Source organism: Rhinolophus ferrumequinum, chromosome 22 (assembly GCF_004115265.2).
Source record: "Rhinolophus ferrumequinum isolate MPI-CBG mRhiFer1 chromosome 22, mRhiFer1_v1.p, whole genome shotgun sequence".
NCBI classification, from domain to species: domain Eukaryota; kingdom Metazoa; phylum Chordata; class Mammalia; order Chiroptera; family Rhinolophidae; genus Rhinolophus; species Rhinolophus ferrumequinum.
In genome coordinates, this window is record NC_046305.1 from 50,386,340 (window position 1) to 50,405,270 (window position 18,931).

An 18,931-nucleotide genomic window follows, 5' to 3' on the forward strand; every position below is an offset into this window, starting at 1 on the left:
AAGGTTGACACATCCTTTAAGCATGTTAATATTTTCAATTAGTTTATGGCGGGCAGGGAGCCATTTCTTTTCTTTAGGGTGACTGCATTCTCTGCACTGATCCGTTACTTGCAATAATAGGAATCTTATTTCTCTCTTAGAGAGAAAGTTTGCATTTTTCTTTTGAAGTTCTAAGGAGACTTGTTTTTCCCAGGTACCACGGGCCCCAGGCACCTCACCAATCACTCTTTCTGTCCCCTTTGCTGAGTCTATTACCACTACAGTTCCTTGTGACTTAGTCCCGGGCCCTTCCCCTCTTCCACCTACTCTCTTCTCCTTGGTCACCTCAGGTAGTCTTATGACTTTAATGGTGTCTATATGCTAATGATTCCCACACGTCTATCTCCAGTCCTGACCTTTCCCCCAGGCCCAAACTCAAAATCTCCACCTGTCAATTCAAGCATCGCAAACATAACAGATCCATAAACCAACTTCTGATCCAGGTCTCCCTGGGTTGTCTCTTCACGGAGGTGTTCAGGCCCCCTCCAAACCATGGAGTTAGTCATCCTTCTTTCCTTTCTCGCTCTCTTCCCTCCATCAGCATGGCTTGTCAATCCAACCTTCAAAATGTATTCTGAATCCACCACGTCTTCCCAGTTCCCCGTGTCCCCCTACTCACCATCATCTCCTTAGCTACTGCACCAGTCTTACTGGTTTCCCTACTTCCAGTCTTGCTCCCCTAAACCTTACTAGTCTCAGCAGTCACGTGATCTTCTAAAAACAAATCAGATCTGATCCAGCAAAGAAATGAGTGTGTATGTCCTACAGAAAGACAAGTATTTTCATAGCAGCTTTATTTGTAATATTAAAAAACTTCAACTGTCCATCAACCAGAGAATGGATAAACTTGGTTCAACAAATAGTGATATATTCACACAAGGGAATACTATGGAACAAATTTTTAAAAGACTGAACTAATATATAAAATGGCATAAAAAGGTCTCCCAAATACTAAGCAAACGAAGCCAGGCCAAAAAGTATAAACTATATGATTCCATTTATAGAAAGTTCCAGAAAAAGCAAATTAATCGACAGTGACAGAGGAAATAGTGGTTACCTCTGGGTAGTGGAAATGGACTGTGAAGGGGCATGAGAGAGCCTTCTGGGTGGTGACATGCTACGTCTTGATCTGTCTGCATGGTGGTTATAAGGGCAAATACATATGTAAAAATTACTTCATCACATTATACTCCATTACATTTATTGGGTAAATATTTGATTCGACCAGTACTTACTCAGTAAATGTAATGTCGTACAATGTAATCAAATCATTGGCTTTGGGGTTCAGACAGCTCTTGGTTCAGTCATTGCATCCACCACTCCTTAGCACGTAACTTTGGTCAAGTAACAATATCAGTTTTCTGATCTTAAAATGGGGGTTATTGCAGGACCTACCTTGGAAAGTTGTTATGAGGATTAACTGAGATATTACAGGTAGAACACTTCGTACAGTACCTGGTATACTGCACCGTTCAGAAATTGTTAGCTGTTACCATTTTTAGTTATTATAGATGCCGTGCACCTTTCACCACCCTCAGGAGATACAGATGAACAGAAAGAGATCCTTTAAGGGTTCATAAGGGATCCAGTTTAATGCAGGGATACGTAGATTGGGATCCATGACCCTTCTGGAATTTTTGCCTCAAGGTATTGGATAGAAATGCATGTAAGTATTTCTCTTGGGTAGAGTCCATCGTTTTGGTCATATTCTCACTGTCTATGGCCCACAAAACATTAAAAGCCCACAGCTTAGAGCACGCATTCTAATGGGGGTGATACTGCTCCCCAAGGGGTCAAAAATGGGTTTTGGGGAGAATCTTGGATATTATAATGGCTTGTGTTCCTCCAAAGGGCCATAGTACATAAGTACATATACAGTATATCTGATATTAAAATTTTATATAGGGGGGAGGGCAATTAGGGAAAAATGTCTCTTAGGAGGGCAATAAAAAAAAAGGTTGAGTACCCTGATTTGGTGAATAACAAACAGATGTGGGAACCTAAGTGGATAAGCAATACTAGGTAGCTCTGTTCAGAGAATTTCTGAGCACCAGCATCTGAAAGCGCGAGAGGGTGGAGAGGTAAAGGAGAGTTTGGGGAGTCAAACTTAATGACTAGAGGAGGCACTGAAAACTTGTTATTGAATGAATGAAAGCTCTGTGATTCTGAGAATGAAGGCCTGAGAAAATAGTGGTTCCAAAGAGAAGCAGGGAATTCAACAAAGGCACTAATTTATTTTGTGATGGTGTGAATTCATCAACATGGTATCAGATAACAGCCGACAGTACCACACAGGAGCTTACGTGAAAGAACACACAAGAAATATGAGAATCATCTGCATAAGGCTGGCGGTGGTTGAAGTCCTTGAGGATCAATGAGAAGAGTCAATTCATTTGATAGATGACATGGAGGCAGGAAAGACGAGACTGAGCCGAAGCCTTCCGCCACCTGGGGCTGCTCGAGTGCTGGCCTCTGGCCGCTGGGGCCAGGGGTCAGCTGCTCCTCTGCCAGGTTCCTAGTGCTCCTGGGACCTCGGCTTATGACCACATCAAAGCAACTTTACAGCGGAGCGCTGTTTGAAATTAAGAGGTCAGGTAATCCCATTATGATTTAGAAATCTTGCATCCTTAGCCACTCATGGTATGAAGTATCATGCCTAATCCTCCGCAAGCTTTCGGCAGACATAACCAGCCAGCCATCAGACGTCTCACAACTCGCCTCCAAGTCAACATATCCCAAAATGAATGCATCGTTTCCATCCTGCCCCCCGAAATTCTTCCTGCTGCATACTCTCACCCTTGCTTCCCCTGCCCCCTTCATTCACTATATCCAATCTAACATCAACTCCTACTATTTTGCCTTCAAAACACCTCCCCAATGCATCTCTTCCTCTTCATCCCGGCTCCTGCCACAGCCCTCATTTAAGAGCCCAATCTTTCACCTAAATTATTGCCAGATGATTCATTTATTACTTGCCCCAGTCTTCATCTCTACCAAATGTACTCTGCACTGCTACCATGGTGCTAAAACACAAATCTGTCATTCCTTTGCTTCAATCCCTCCTGTGACGGACCATCATGGAGAGCAGCTTCCCAACCAGTGAGCCTTGACAATGAGCTGGTGTGAATTCCCTTCCAGTGGGGGCTGCTATGCTAGGCAGAGGCGGGGACGGCTGGAGTTCCTGAGTCAACTGCCTGCAGCCCCCCACACCGCCCAGTAGGCTGTCACAGGGCAAATGCCATGGTGTGAAAAGGGGCCTGCCGAGAAACACAGACCTATGGGGACACCTGGCTCGGGCCTCATCCTGCCTCCAGCACCAAGAGCTTTCGCGTGTTACCCACCAGGCTGTTTATCGACCTCTGCTTTTGCTCAGAAATCTCCCATCCACCTGGAATAAGCTTTCCCTCCACTTTGGCCTGGGAAACTTCTACCCCTCCTTTAGGGTATCACTTTTTTCCCAGGAACCTTTCTCGCTTAGATACCCTTCTTCGTGCTCTCAAAATATTTTGTTTCATAATAATCTCTGATTGGATAGCAGAATTGCCTTGCTATCTCTGCATCCTCAGTTGCCCCAGCAGAGCCCTTAAAATTGTTACATGAAGAAGAATGATGCAAGAGAAGAAGAGGGCCAGGCTCACCTTTTCTTGCTGAGGGTTTAGGAAAGCTCATGGTTATGTAAGTTAAAAAAAGAGCTTCAAGAAGGGGGTAACATAACAGGGTTAAATACAGCAAAGAACAGAAAAAAAGATACTGGATTGAGTCTAGTTACTGAAAATCTTTGAGCACAGATTTAAATGTAATACAAATCAGGTTTGGAAGGACTGAGAAATGAGAGGAAAAAAAAGGGAGTAAGATACAAGTCCCCCATCCAACACGTCTGGCGGTAAAGAGCAGAAGAAAATGAAGGTTTACTGAGTTCCTGCTTTTCCAATTTCAACTTTCCCCGTTTTGCTATTACGTAAGACGCGCATATGGTGCCAAAGAAAACCACGTAACATGTATGCTCAGAGAAATCCAGCTTCCCTCCATACCCCTCCCTCCCGCAGTGGAATCAATTTCCATTAGTTCTTGGTTTACCCTTCCATTTTTAAAATACAAACAGATGTATGTAATATTCTGGGCCAGCGCTCAGATGGGTAAGGGGGCGCACGACACGCTGTGTGTGTTCTGCATGTTCTTTCCCACCTACTACACCCTGGACATCTTCACGACAGCAAGAGCATCTTCCTCATTCCTTTCTCCTGCCACTCAGTACTCTGGGGATGGATTTACCTGTTTATTCAACCAGTCCCTGCCCGACGGACATGCGCTGTTTCCAATCTAGTTATTACCGACAGTGCTACTGTGACTAGCTCTGTGCATGTTACTTCATTATTTCCAGCACAGCTCCAGGAACGTGACTTCTGTTCTGACTTCATACTCACAGTAACCCAGGCCACTGATACTGAGTCTCCATCTTAGAAACTGCATGTGGAAGCCTGACGTAAGGCAACGTGGCTGAAGTCCACAGCAGTCCAGCAAATGCAAGAGCAGTTACACGGTAAGCCTTTAAAAGGGGGCACAGAAAGCCTCACTTCCATCTTATCATTCTTCTCCCAACAGAGAGACATCTCTTCTCACAGAAAAAGAGAAAAGTTACTTTGCCAAGGAAAACACCACAAAGGATAAAGAAGAAGTTGAGTTTTTATTATCTCTGTGTGTTAGCAAAACACTTAGGACCAACGCAGAAAAAAAAAAACCTCCTCTGAAAAAAATCACACTTAAAAAACGGGCCTGAGAGGGATCAGTGCCTTGGCCCCGCGGAGCTACAGCAACTCTGATTGGTCCAAGGAATTGAAAAGACATTGGGAGACCAGGACAGGCGGAAAGAGAATGAGGACTTACTGCGGGATAGGGCCTCGCAGTGGGCCACGCGGGGGAACCGGAGGCCGGGGAGTGGGTCTGGGCGGAGGGAGGGGCCCCCGCTGATAGCCGTAGGGTGGGGGTCGTGGAGGGCCAGTGTATCCATGAGGGGGCATCAGGGGAGGAGGCCCACGCATGCCGTGTGGAGGCATAGGACCGGGGTGACCTGCAGGAAGAGAAAGAGAAGTTAGGAAGAGAAACAGGAGACAGCTGACGTTGGGAGGACGCAGGGAGAGGGCAGACCGGGAGACAGGGAGAAGGAGAGAAGTGAGGGGAAAGGGGGTGTGACAGAGGGGTTCACAGAAGGAGGTGGCCGGAGCCTACTCACCCATGGGAGATCCAAACGGAGGCCCTCGGGGGGGCATGCCCATTGGAGGAGGTCCGGGATGAGGCATTCCAGGGGGCGGTCTGGGTGGTGGCTGCCCCCCAGATCCCGGCGGCCCAGCATGGGGGTGTGCTAAGCCATGAGGGCCGTGGTGGGCCAGCTGCATCTGAGACATCCCTATGAAAACAAGACGGACACATCAGAGACAGGAGACAAGGGCAAAAACGTGGGGAAAAAAAGAAAACAAAATGGAGAGAAGTGACGAGTAGGGAAAACGAGGCTGCTAAAAATGTCCTTCTCCTGGACCCCATTCCAACTGTACAAACCAACCAACTACCCAGTCAGTTTCTCGCCCTCTTTACCTGCTTCTCCCACGATTCAGGCACCGGAAGAGCCGCAGATGTATGTAACAAACAGAACGGTCTGTCAATAGGATTTGGGAAGGTAGCAGAGATACTATCTGAGCAAAGATCTATGTCGAAAGGATAAGACTCTTTCAGGTAGAGAGTGGGACTAGAACATCTTAGGCAGAAAAGACTAGAATGTGCAACTCACTGATGTGTCAAGTGGCAGTCTGTCCCAGGAAAACCAGCCGCTTAGTAATCATGGGCACCAGGCAGTCACAGGAGTAACGGACAGGGGCCAGGAAAGGCCTAGAATGCTATGGTCACGAGGCTGGTTTTACTCTTGCCACAGAAGAATTTGAGCAAGAGTGTGTATGTAGATTTCTGTGTTTGACAAAAATTACTCTGTGAAGTGGATCAAAGGTAATGAAAATTGGAGTCAAAGTATGAGGTAGGAAATTCTTACAATAAATTAGGTGTGAGGGCAGCCCGATGGTTCAGTTGGTTAGAGCACGAGCGCTGAACAACAGGGTTGCCGGTTCGATTCCCACATGGGCCAGTGAGCTGCACCCTCCACAACTAGATTGAAGACAACGAGCTGCCGCTGAGCTTCCGGCGGGGCGGCCGGATGGCTCAGTTGGTTAGAGCAGAGCTCTCAACAACAAGGTTGCCAGTGCAATTCCCACGTGGGATGGGGGGCTGCACCCCCTGCAACTAAAGATTGAAAACGGCGACTGGACTTGGAGTGAGCTGCACCCTCCACAATACACTGAAGGATGACGGATGACTAGGAGCTGATAGGCCCTGGAGAAACACACTGTTCCTCAATATTCCCCAATAAAATGTATTAAAAATTAAGTGTGAATTAATGAGGGTGTGAGGGCCTGAACTAGGGCACTGGCAGTGAGGGCCGACGCCAGAAATATTAATAAGACTTGGTATCAAGAGTGGGATGACAGGGAATAGTCAAACACAGCCCCATATTTCTGAACTAAGCACTCGAAAACAAAGAATACTAGAGGAAGGCTAGGGTTGAAGGGGAGGGTGGAAAGTGGAGCTGTCGATTTCAACAGCAGGATTAAGAGTCTGGAATGTGAACAACCATGGAACAGAGATACAGATCTCGGAGGCATCAAAGTACAAGTAATGGAACTATGCAGAAAGGAGAACAAAACACAAAATCCTAGGTACACGCAGAGAAAAGGGAGCCTACTGAGGTGCCTAAAATTAAGGAGACAGATAAGAAGTGGATCCAGAAAAGCGAAAGAGATAAGATTTTCAAACAGGAACACATAGCCAGTTTCAAGTAAGACCATAGGTCAAACCTGATAAGGAGTGGAAGTGTCCCCTAGATTTAGCAATTAGGTAACTGCCGTGAGATGGAAGCCAGAGGAAAGAATGGAAGTAAAAGTTAAGGAAACAAAAAACAACAAGGATAGTTGTAAACTTTGGAAAAACAAGTAAGAAATAGAGACAAGGTGGTAGTTTTTAAAGAGAGTAAAGTATCTTGTGTTTGTTTTTATAAAAAAATGTCTTGTTTTTATAAAAAAATGTCTGAAAGACATTCTAGAACTATTATTGTTGAGAGACAAAGGACAGCAGCATAAGTGGTGACAGCTCCTCTTCCCAGCTCATCCCTTCCTTTTCCAGCAAAGAGTACTCACCTGGATGGGGTATCCCACCTGGTGGGAATGGGTGAGGGTGTGAGTGTCCGTGTCCAGGATGTCCAGCCCCTGGAGTTCCTGCTGCTGGGGGCCCATGTCCTCCAGCCCCAGGAGGCATCGGTGGTGGGGGCATGGCTGGGGGTATCCCAGGTGGAAGGGCTCCAGGAGGTGGCACTGGGGGTGGGAAGGAGCCAGGAGGAGGCATGCCTATGGAAGAAACAGAAGAACAGTTAATGAGAGTGAATGTCTTTCGAGAACCTGTTCCAATCTGGCCTCTCCAGGCAGGACGAGCTCCTCTCAGCTCTCCAAACTCAGAGGCAATGTCAGCCAACACAGAAAACTTCCGCCTCCTGGAGAAACTCAGCAACTTTCCTCCCCACCACAACCACTAGCCTTCAATCCCCTTCTCATCGCCTACCGACTCAATGTCCCTCTTTATCCGTTCTTTTCCTTCTTTCTGCCCCACCCCCAAACCCAAGACAAACATATTGTGAATCAAACGCTTTACCTGGTGGAGGAAGCCCAGACCCCAGTGATGATACCACAGGGTTGGGGGCAGAGGGTGGAGGGGGTGCATCTGCAAACAGCTGATGAGGGCGGTCGGCCTGGGAGAGTGGGTTTTGGGCTGCCAGAAGTCGTTCAGCTGCTGAGCCATGGCGCTCACCCTTGGAGTCCTTCTTGAAGGCATAGGACACCGTGATGGGGCGGTTACAGAGGTACTGCCCATTCATGGCCTCAATGGCCGCATCCGAAGCATCAAACGAAGCAAAATTAATAAAGGCATAACCTTTGGAGTTGCCTGTGTCAGGGTCCCGCATTATCTTGGGGGTTTGTAAGATGACCCCAAAGGCGCTGAAAGTATCATAAAGCAGCTTCTCATCGATCTCTGGGTCCAGGTTCCCAATGAAAATGTTGGCCCCCACATCCAGGTTTTTGTTGTGGGCTGATGCCTTGTTCACCCGGATTGGCTTCCCATAGAGTTTGATCATGTTCATGATCTTAATGGCATAGTCAGCATCTTCCTCACTCAAGAATTCCACGAAGCCGTAGCCTGGGAAAGTGGAAGACAGGAGGTTCACAACCGAAGTGACGTGCTTAAAAAAGGGCGTAACTCATCCATCTTTGAAAGCACAAAGAACAAAAAATAATAACCTCACTTCAATTAAGAATGGCTCCAGAAACAAACGAGAGCTAGGTCGGCTTAAGAGAAAGAAATGCTTAGTTACGTTGCTTATTCCAAGACAGCTGTGAATACTGCTGGGGTCCTCAGGAGCCGTCTGTCCTCAATAAATAAACGGACCTATTGGCCTGTACTCACCTTGGTGCTGACCAGTGACTCTATCCTTTGGCATGTGGGTGTTGACTACTGGTCCTGCCTGGAGAAACAGCTCCCACAGCAGCGGTTCGCTAACCTTCTCATCCAGGCCGCCCACGTACACAGTGGCATCTGGATGGTGCGAGCAGCAAGTTAGGGCAGAGATGCGTATGCCGTGCAAGGAGATGACGGGAACGTGAAGATGAAACCCAGGTGGGAGAATTGGTGGAGACGGTACAGGAGCAAAAAGGGAAAAAAAAAGAGAGAGTTTTAGATTAAGCCCCTACACCTCCCTCTTTCCAAGAACTAGGGAATCTTCTGAAGTCAAATTTTGAGTCCTGCTGCAAATTCTCCTTTTGATTTTCTTTTTGAGTGGGAAAGCACGCGATTCGACATACTAGAAAGCAGCACACCTACAGGCCGTAGCCGGCACCGGGCCACCCCGCCCCCAACAAGCAAAGTGGCTAGTCCCGCGGCCTCCTGGGTGGCGCAGTCTCCCGCCCGGGCGGAAACACTGCTGGCCCTACTCGGGACCCCCCAGACCGCCCCCCTGTCCCGTCCAGTCACCCTGGTTCCGCTCGGAGATCGGGCCGGCCGCCATGATGGAAGAGCTCCCGCCGTCTCCAAGCAGCGATCCCGCCCTCCGACCTCAGTCACTACTTCCACTTCCGGGGGCAAAAGCCGACGTGAGGCTGTGGGCGGGGCCGCGGCGTGGGGCGGGGCCGGAAGCGGTGGCGGCCATCTTAGGAGCCGCTAAGACTGGATGCGGCCCCGGGGACGGGCTGTTGTGCGCCTTGGTCTTTCTCCGAGTCTTCCGCTTGAGTTCTCAGGGCGAGGACGGCGGAACGGAAGCGCTCAGACCTCTTTCAAAGCAGTGCAAGACGTTGCAGGATCATACCGCTCCCGAAACGTCAACTTGAAAACTAAAAGAACAAAACTTTGTGTTTCATATATTTTTGTGCCAAATGATCGTCACTTGTTCCCCGGAGACGGGTGTGCTGAGGACTCACTCGGCTGCCTTAGGCGTGGAGGCAGCGCTCCACTCCCGCCCGCAGCCCCAGCCTAGGCTTGAAGTAGTAGTTCGTTTTCCCCGAAGGGAGGGGATTGCAGTTTATGTTGGAGCCGGAGTGATGCCTGAGGTGGCCTCGTGGTTAGGGTGGGGGGTGGGGGTGAGGGGAAGCTGAGGCTCTAAGTGACCAAAGCTGAGGCGTGGTTGACACTGAACCCAGAGGCTTCAACCTCTAGGACACACCCGGCCTCAGCAACCACGGCTCGGTGTGCGTTTGCCCCACGTCTGCCACTAAATGGGAGGCTTGGAGAAGAACCTTTTCCCCAAATTGCATGTGAATTCTGCAGAGCCTCACCTGACCCAACCCCTTATTTCCTTAATAATACGGTGGGTGCCATCTCTCTCCAGTCATACCCAGCCTCTCTGTACCCACCCCCGTCTTGCCTAGGCTCCTTTATTCAGACACGAAACAATGCCAGCAACATGTATAAATACTGCGCTTTAATGAATCCCTTAAATAGAAATGTCACTACAAAAATATACAATTGGAAAAGACAGGGTGTCTCCCATATCCACTCCATACCCACAGGAAGCTGTAAGGGAAGAAATAGAAATTGGAATTCAGGAAGCAGCAAGAAGAGGGGAGAATGAGGTCGGTAGGCCAACTTGTTGGGACCAAGGAACAGCATATCTCTGCTCTCACAAAGCTGGATATCCAAAAGGGATGGAATTGCCCTGAAAAAACAGGTGATCATATTCTGGATTGTTTTTGTTTCTAAATTCTTCAAATCACAAGACGCGATATACCGGGGGTGCCAAAAAAAATACACAAATGGGACACTTTGGTCAACGTTGCTCAAGCAGTAGTTTGCTGTACTCAGAAATGTCTGGACCATGATAGTAACCACTTTGAGTACCTCTTGTCATTGCAGAAGTCAAACACGACTTGTATTCATCTTTTGTTATCGGTATATATTGAGTATTACAATTTTAATAGTTCTTTCCTTTCTTAAAACGTGTATACATTTTTTTTGGCACCCTCTGTATATAATCCTGAGGAACCAAACATGATAGACCACCCATCTGTGATGGAAACAAGTCAGCAAGCTTGTTTAAGAGTTGGAGTGTGAAAGCTGAGGCAGCAAGACCAGATATAAAACAATCAAAGGATTAGACTGAACCCTCAGACCACCTTCTTCCCGGCCCATGAGAAAGCAATTTCAACGGGCTTGGGAGAGAATGGTACTTGGATGTCTTTTCTTGGAGTGATCCTCAGGAGATATTCTTGGTGTCCATTTCCTTAATAGCTCCTGAAGATGGGATAGCTCATCCTGGAGGCCAGAGATTGTGGGAGCTGAGAGGCCCGTCTGGGAAGGGGTGCAGACAAGCAGAGAGGAACGTTATTGAAGCTCCAGCTCTCTGCTTCTAAAATCTGTCTGCCACTTCTGGTGTCTTAATTCTCTTTCCCCCTCTAACTGTGCCCTAAGTTCCACCTGATCTGAGCCACAAGCACCTTCCCCCACCCACACTCCCAAACCTATCCACTTGGATACCAACGGGAATGGTATTTCACTTCCCAATCCCCCCAGCCCTTTGCTGTTCCAGATCCTGGAAACATCTGGTTCAGCAGTCAAACCCTTCACCTCCCAGGCCCTGTCTTCCTTCCTCACCTGGACCTCAGGCCTTCCCCTCAGGTAGCAGCGTCTCCAGAACCTGATCTGAGGTCCCAGATATCCAGGTAGCAGCAGCCCCGAGGGTAAAGGGCAAGCTCCCCAGTACGAGGGGAGCCCCCACTCCTGATCAGCCAGACTTTCAGAGGAGATAGCAGGTCGGGGGAGCCAACGAGAAGAGACTGCCAACATGGAGGGACTGTCGCGCCAAGGACAGAGTTGATTCATGGGGGTCAAGGCCCCTCTAGAGAAGAGCCACACAGAACTGGGGGGTCCAGTAACCATGAAGCTTGGCTAAAAGGAAAAGGGAAATCAACTGGAAGCCTAGGAACCAGATGACCCGTTTCCCCAAACAGTCAAGAGCTAGAATGTCCAGCTGCCTCCCACTCACACTGCACTGGCCTCTCGCTGAGAGCTTTTATCTTTCCTTCTCATTAGGTTTCAGCCTAGGCCTCAGGACTGATTAAAATTGATTTTAGGGAAATTTATAAAACGTGTGCAAGGGACAGAAGATGAGAACAAAAAGGATGCCCTCTGCTATTCTAGGATTTCTGTCTTCCTGGGGACAGTCAGGGACTGTGACAGCTATAGAAGAGGAGTGGGGAAGCTTTCCCTGGGGGACTCAGATACTGTCTCTTTCCACTTCTCCACATCAAGTAGGATGAGCCTGTGAGAAATTCAAGGGAGTTGAGGAAGTTTAGACACCTCACCTGCTGTCTAGGGAGCCAGGAATCTGGGCAGTATTCCGGGTCATAGCCAGGATTACGGAATTGTAGTATCTGTTCATGGCTGTATCGTAAATCCCAGTCCCAGACAGACAGCTGTGGGTTAATGGAGTCCCCAGCTGGGGGCTGGGAATACCCTGGGGTATAGACTTGTGTATAGGAGTTGAACTGGACAAAGGAAACAAGAAAAGGGATGGTTAAACAAAATATACATACATACATACATACATACATACATATACACATGTAATCCTCCTCCCAGGTCTAGAGAGAAGTTCTCAGACTCTCGTCTCTTACTCCAGGAATCAGACGTAGGGTGAAAGTCAAATGCTGAGAGTGAGCACCAACCTCCACCCTTTCCCACCCATGGACCTAACTTTTAATAAATCAAGACTAAACTTCAGAAATTACTTCTCAGTGTGTATGTGTGGCGGTGGGGGAGACAAGTAAAAACTGGAAGTCACTGACCTGTCCACTCTGCTTTCCACGTTCCCAGGGAGTGTCTCTCAAGAATGTAAGGGTGTCAGGAACCCTGACACTGTCATGAAGAGCAAGAAGGAAAAACTCAGAGAATTCAAACTCAGCTGGAAACTGCTGGAGGAGCTGCCAGACACAGTCCAGGAAGAGGAGAAACACGGGGGCCTGAGAAGAGGGAAATTAAGAGGATGGGATTGTGGTGACCTAAAGGGGGAGGATGACAAAATGATGGGGGACACGGAACAAGGGCCCCGAAGGAGATCAGAAAATGGAATCTGAATTGAGCATGTCATAGATGTGGTCCCTCACGCATCTGGGTCTCCCTTCAAGCTCAGTCTACCCTCAGGACCCTTCAGACCTTATTCACCTCCAATGGAGTATACTTTTCTGATCCCCTTACTTCTTTAGTAATACTGAATGCTGGCCCCCACCCAAAACCTTCCCAAGATGTTCTCACCTTTTCGCTCGCCCCAGTTCCCCCAAGTCGGGTCAGGAAGGGATGTCCAGCTGCCACCCACTCTCGCTGCACTAGTGATTGGAAGCCAAGCAGTGTTCGGGCTTCAGGGGCTGAAAGCAGCTGGACGAGTGAAGAGAGGAGGCCATTGAAATCACGATCACCGCGCTCTGGGTGATGAAGAGGGAGAAGGGACAAAGGAGGGGCCGAGAAACTAGGGCAGAAGAGAATGAGAAAAGGAAACAAAGCAAGAAGTGAGAGGCCAGAGGAGAAAGTTTGGGGTAGGTAGGATTGAGAGGGCACATAGAAGTGAAGAGAAAACAAAGACCTTGAATGATTCACTTTGTAGACGCCACCGGATAGAAATAACCAGCCTCACATGTAGGAGGCAGATTCTAAATCTCAAACCTACTTCCACATTCCTTCCCACACCAACCCCCATGCCATTCCACTGATGGAAGGATGGTAACTGAGGACGGAAACCCTGGTTAGGGACCACGGGCTGTAATGGGGAGACAGAGGTAGCACTGGAGGGTGAGTTAGAGTTCATGGTAGTTCCTAGCAAAGGGAGAGGCGGAGCTGTAATTAGAGACAATAGGTCTCCCTCCCTGAGCAGGATCCAGTCAGGTGGGTGAAGGACACAGTCAAGTAATGGAGTGAGGTGATCCAAGAAACTCACCTTGAAGTACTACAGAGCGAACCCTGGATGTCACTAAGACTGAGATGTCACTGGCCTTCCGAAGACAAGCCCTGGAGGGGCAGGTGAGGAAGAGGACGGAAGAATGATAAGCTTTGAGGAGAGTAATAGAGGCAGAGCCCAAAATCCTGCCCCTTGTAAGGGGCAGCATCACAGCGGTCTTCTCGGGAGACCAGGAGACTTCAGAGGCCATTAGGCGTCCACGTTAACAGAAGGTTGGGGAGGGTTGAATCATAAATCATGGCTAGAAAAAGAGGAAGTACCTGATGTAGTCCAACCACCGTGTCCCTTCCAGGGCTGAGAGCCACTTATCCTCAGCTACGGATGAATCTGATAGAGGGTAGAGAGGTCAGAAGGGCAGAGATCAGGAAAACGTGGGATTCGGGATTCAGGCTCTATAGCCTGAAGGGTTAAGAATAAGTTGAGTCGTGGTTGCCTAGGGCTGGGGACAGGAATGAGGAGTAACGACAATGGCCGTGAGGTTTCCAAGTTCAATTGTGGTGATATTTGTACAACATTGTAAATATAATAAAATTCATTGAGTTGAACACCTAAGATAGGTGACGTATGAATTTTATGGTATGTAAATTATATCTCAATAAAGCAGTTTCAAAACAAGAATATATGTTGGGGTCCGGAAAAACAGGAAATCAGTCTGTGGGATATGGGGGATTTGAGGAGAAAGCGAAGGATCAGGGGGCCGAAGGATTACTTGTCTGTCGCAGGCAAAATGGTAAACCAGGTTAGGGTCAGCAGACCTAGGGGTGGGGTAAGGGGTCAAAGGTTACTCTCACCAGGCAGGCAGAGGGCCCTCAGCCTCAAGTGGGCAAGGCGAACATCTGCAAGACTAGGCAGCTCGTCCATGGTGTCCACCAGGGCGACGTCGGAATGCCCCGCCTGGAGCAGGGACTCCACTGCTCTGCAGGGGAGGGAGTCAGCAAGTAAGGGAAGGAGTCTGCCCTGAACATCCGAGCTTTGATTCTTCTCATCAAACCTCCCTCACCTGACGTCCTCCTTGTTAGGGTCACTGGCTGTATAGAAGCCACCACAGCGGAGAAGATCACTGCCCCCAGGGTGATGCCAGGACAGGCGCTTCAAATGAGTCAGAGGAGGATCACTATGGGAGAAACTCCTAGCCCCACCCTCCCCTTGCCCCCACACTCACCTCCCAGGGGGCCCCTCTCTCCACAATGACCCCTGACCTCCCATAGCCCTCGAATCCCCAACCATTACCCTGACCCTCACACTGACCGGTCCACGGCCCTGATGGAAGTGGCCAAATGCTCTCCGGACCTCACTGTCCAGAGTTCGGTTGGGGACCCAGAAGTAACGGGGGAGGCTGTGAAATTGAGAATTATGTCACATCTTGACTCAGTGACCTCTCTATAATGCAAAGCTGTGATTACAAGGAAGCCACTTAGGAGGGGATCATTCCAAGAGATACCAGGTGTAGAGATCTAGGAGGTACGGGGCATAGCTTCGTGGAGGTCCTAGGAGGCCGGCGTACGTGGGAAGCGTCGTTTTAGAGGATCAGAGAACTGTGGGAAGACCGGGAGGGCTGCAGGGGTTGGGGTGGCCTGGGGGAATCACCTGGTGGCCACGTCGAACCTCTCATTGACGAGGCTGACCCTCCAGGCACTGGCCCCCTGCTTTTTCCTCTCAGTCTCCCAGTCTTCTGATGTCTCCAAGAGGGGAATAGGCGGTTTTCTGGAGCCAGAAGTCTGGCCTAGGGCAGGAGTGAGGAGGAGGAGGAAGCAGAGACAGCGGCTCAGCTCTTCTGTCTTCAGCCAGCCTGTGTGTTCCGACTCGTTACCCCATCCTTACCCCAAAGCACCCACACTCACCAGCCTTGCTCAGGATTATCCCTGTGTACTGCTGGGCTCGACTGCTCTGAGCTCTGGCCTGGACAATGGCCGTGGTCACCTGTGGAGGAAAGGACAGGCCATCCTTTTGGCTCAGACTGAAGTGAAAAGAAGGAAATGGGGCCCATGTGTTGCTTCGCTGTCTTTGCCACCAACAGAGAAGGACAGGGAAGGCAGCCCCTAACGCAGGGAGCTTCATGGGTCTGGGGCCCGAGCTCAGGAGGACACGTAGAACCCCAGAATCCCAGAACATTGATTCTGGGAGGAATCTCAGGACTAAGCTCCTTCAACGGAGCCTCCCTGTTTTTCAGAAGAAGACACTTGCCTACAGTCACACTCCCACTAATTGGCAGAGCTGGGCTAGAATTCACGCCCCTTACTCTCAGTATGTCATTGATTCCAGCCTCTTAAATTCCCCTGGAGGAAAGGAGCAGAGAGAGTGATGAGAGGGACCCTGGAGATAGGGGACTATTGGGAATTGCCAGGGAAAAGATCCCAAGGTTCTAAGGGGAGGAGGGGGCCATGGATTGGGGGTCTCTTACCTGAAAGGCCTGAGGCTCTAATCCTCCAGCCTCAAAACCAACTCTGAGCAGCCGGAAGTCTCGCCCATGGATCAGAATCTCCTCAGGGATAAATTTAAGCAGGGACCCTGGACGGTGGAGTTGGACTCGGGCCAGGCCACTCACTGAAGTCAAGAGTTAGAGAGCAGCGCAGCCACGGGTCAGGGTCCCTCTGGGAGGAACTCTGCCCGCCCATCCCACTGCATCCCTGGCTGTCCTCTGAGAATAAAGAAAGGATGAGGAGGGGTCCCAACAACCCCAGGGAGCCCCTTCACCAAACCCCCATACTTACCAGCCTCTAATCGCCCAATGTTGACCAGGGCAAAATCATATTCACTGCTCAGGGGCGTCTCCTAGAGGAAGCGAAGCACGTGACTGATGCTAAAGACATTTGAAGTCACTCATCCTGTCTCTGCAGCCCCTCACCTCTCTAGACCAGTCCCCACTGACTATCTCTGATACACTGAAAAGATAGCCCTTAAATGTAACTCTATCTCACTTCCTTTAGTAATGTTTGTCTAAATCCTTCTGGACCCCCCAGCCATTTCCAGCTAGCTGTCCTTCCCGTTGGCCTAACCGTCTCACCTGACTCCGCTGCCATCCACAGGGCTGGAAGGTGACCCTCAAGTTGGTGCAGATCAGGGTTCCAGGCAATTCAGGTTCCAGCCCTTTCCGCACCCCTGGGGCCCATGCTAGGGTCTGCTCCCCTATAGGAGAAGAGGAGCCAGATTATGACTATTTCCAGTGTTGCCCACACTTGTATACACCTACTCCGCTGGGACAGGAGGGTCTAAAGAGGGAAGATTACGATCCTTCTCTAACTCCTAAGAATGAAAGCTCAGGAGGAGAGAATGTGTATTCTTTCACTCTAGCGCCTAGAACAGTGCCTGGCACATAGTAGGCACTCCAATATTTACTAAGTAAACGAGAAAAGGGGTAGCAGGGTCAAGAGAACAAAGGGACCAAGCTCCCAGCCAGCTCTGGACAGAGAGAAGAGCACGCCCAGGCAGAAGCACTTCCAGCCGGGAGAAATACAGGGGTATCTTTGGCAAGGGTATGAAAGGAGTTTTGAGTTGGACGAAATTTGGAGGTGTCTCTGGAGATCAGAAAAGCATTATTACCTGGGAGGCATCCAGAGGCCAGGCAACTGCCAAGCTGGTGACTCCTGGGCTCCGGCATCCCACTCCCCTGGACAGACTTTGGTCCAGAGATCTGTGAAGGGTGTAGGGTGAATCCCCAGGCCTCCCCGACGCTGAGGTCTGGGATCACGTTAGCAGCCACCTTTGGAGGCCTACACTCAGACTCTCAGGGGAAACTGAGATCGGTGGCTGTGGGGAGCCCAGGACCAGGGTTGGCAGACAGTAAAGGGAGGGGCTGGTTAATGGATAATGAGACAATGAACTTGAGACTGTAAAAGACAGACTAAGCTCCATCATCAGCTGGAGCTGACATGAGACACACCCTCCTCCTGTTCTAAATCCTTTTCTTCCCTCTTTTAACTCCACATCATCCCCATTCACCCCCTCTTGCCCACCATCCCTCTCCCCCAAGCCCAAGTTTCCTTTCCTTACCCCCATTTCTGGCTCCTCCTTCTGGGGGGCGATGTTGAAACTCTGGCCCCGGCCCCCCCACCACATTTCTCCGGCTCCATCCGGGGACGGAGCAGATAAGGGTGGGAAACCTTGAGGATGCTCAAGCCCCTTGGGGAAAGGCTGAATCTTGCAGTTGAGAGGAAGTTAGTCAGGGAGAAGGGCGGAGGGAAGACTTAGAGGAAAGGAGCGTTTGAGGTGCACCCAGCACGATTTGGGGTCTTTGAAAGGTGTGTCCAGCTCAGCTAGAGGAGGCTCCTCGGAAACTTCAGTCGCCTCTGGAGAGGGCGGGAGAGATGCCCAGCCCCTTAAAGGAGCATACACACAATTTTGGGAAAGTGGAGGAGCTTGAGAAAGGTGAGAAAAAAATTGGGGACCGGGGAAAATATACCCAGATTCCCTTTTTACCCCGCTTCCATTCTCTTCTTGTTCTTGAGCACTGGAGACTAAGGGGAGCAGTATCACTGGGTATTAAACTGGGACAATTTGGGCCACTTCTCTAGACTCCCTCAGTGATGGCTTCCTTGGGAAGCTCAGTTTTTTTTATATCTTGCAGGGGGCGGGGGTGGAGGAAGTGGGAGGAACGCAAAATAGTTGAGGCCTCCTTACTGCCTCCCTGACAGACCTGACAAACGTGATTGAGAAGTAAATGGAAATTGGACCTTAGGGGATTTTTACCTGGGGAGACCCAAGAACTGGGGCGGGGTCGTATTGGTGTTTTTCTACATCCTTCTCCAAAGAGCATGAAACACCTCATGTGAAAGGTGCAGTGGAAAAGGAGAGATATTAAAATCTCTCCAGGCTGCAGACACAAGTACAGGTATGTTTATGTGCACCTTCTGGGGTGAGGGTGGGAGGCCCAAGGAAAAGATCTCCCCACACACACACACACACACACACACACACACACACACACACACACAATTAGAAACTGGAGCCCACAGGTACGACCCCTCCCTCCAACCCAGACACCAGATCTACAAATTAATAATTCATGTTCCGGACTTTGAAAGCTGAGGGCTGGAAACCTCTGTTCAGTTCAACAATCCAATTCCTGCCCCCTCCCTGCTGCAACCCAAGAAGCAAAATGGGGGTGGGGTACACGGAGGGTAAGTAAAGGAACTGCCGCCACCGAGGGGTAGGAGTGCCCAAATCTACATTTAGGTATGAAAAAGACAGGAAATAAAATACAAAGTAAGAGTTAATGAGCTGCTGTTTTATTGATTTTGAGTCTGTACAAAGGCAGCAATCCTTAGGTGGGGACCCCAGTTTTCCACAGCGACATTCTATTCTCTCCAA

General features: G+C 49.5%; 2 protein-coding genes across 2 annotated transcripts; both read right to left on the reverse strand.

Annotated features, from left to right (window-relative positions):
- Positions 1 to 4,704: 4,704 nt before the first annotated feature.
- SF3B4 (splicing factor 3b subunit 4) lies at positions 4,705 to 9,504 on the reverse strand. The gene is made up of 6 exons (XM_033093267.1): positions 9,157 to 9,504; positions 8,593 to 8,721; positions 7,783 to 8,325; positions 7,275 to 7,481; positions 5,270 to 5,443; positions 4,705 to 5,107 (listed from the first exon to the last, which is right to left on the reverse strand). The coding sequence occupies exons 1-6, from the start codon at positions 9,188 to 9,190 to the stop codon at positions 4,920 to 4,922; spliced, it is 1,275 nt and encodes a 424-aa protein (XP_032949158.1). The 5' UTR covers positions 9,191 to 9,504; the 3' UTR covers positions 4,705 to 4,919.
- Positions 9,505 to 10,525: 1,021 nt separating this feature from the next.
- Positions 10,526 to 18,129, reverse strand: MTMR11 (myotubularin related protein 11). Its single transcript, XM_033093268.1, has 17 exons — positions 17,615 to 18,129; positions 17,165 to 17,255; positions 16,629 to 16,750; positions 16,336 to 16,396; positions 16,026 to 16,168; positions 15,466 to 15,544; positions 15,212 to 15,347; positions 14,873 to 14,960; positions 14,625 to 14,713; positions 14,416 to 14,540; positions 13,885 to 13,951; positions 13,604 to 13,674; positions 12,928 to 13,094; positions 12,462 to 12,635; positions 11,979 to 12,161; positions 11,269 to 11,562; positions 10,526 to 10,965 (listed from the first exon to the last, which is right to left on the reverse strand). The coding sequence occupies exons 1-17, from the start codon at positions 17,678 to 17,680 to the stop codon at positions 10,819 to 10,821; spliced, it is 2,103 nt and encodes a 700-aa protein (XP_032949159.1). The 5' UTR covers positions 17,681 to 18,129; the 3' UTR covers positions 10,526 to 10,818.
- Positions 18,130 to 18,931: the final 802 nt, after the last annotated feature.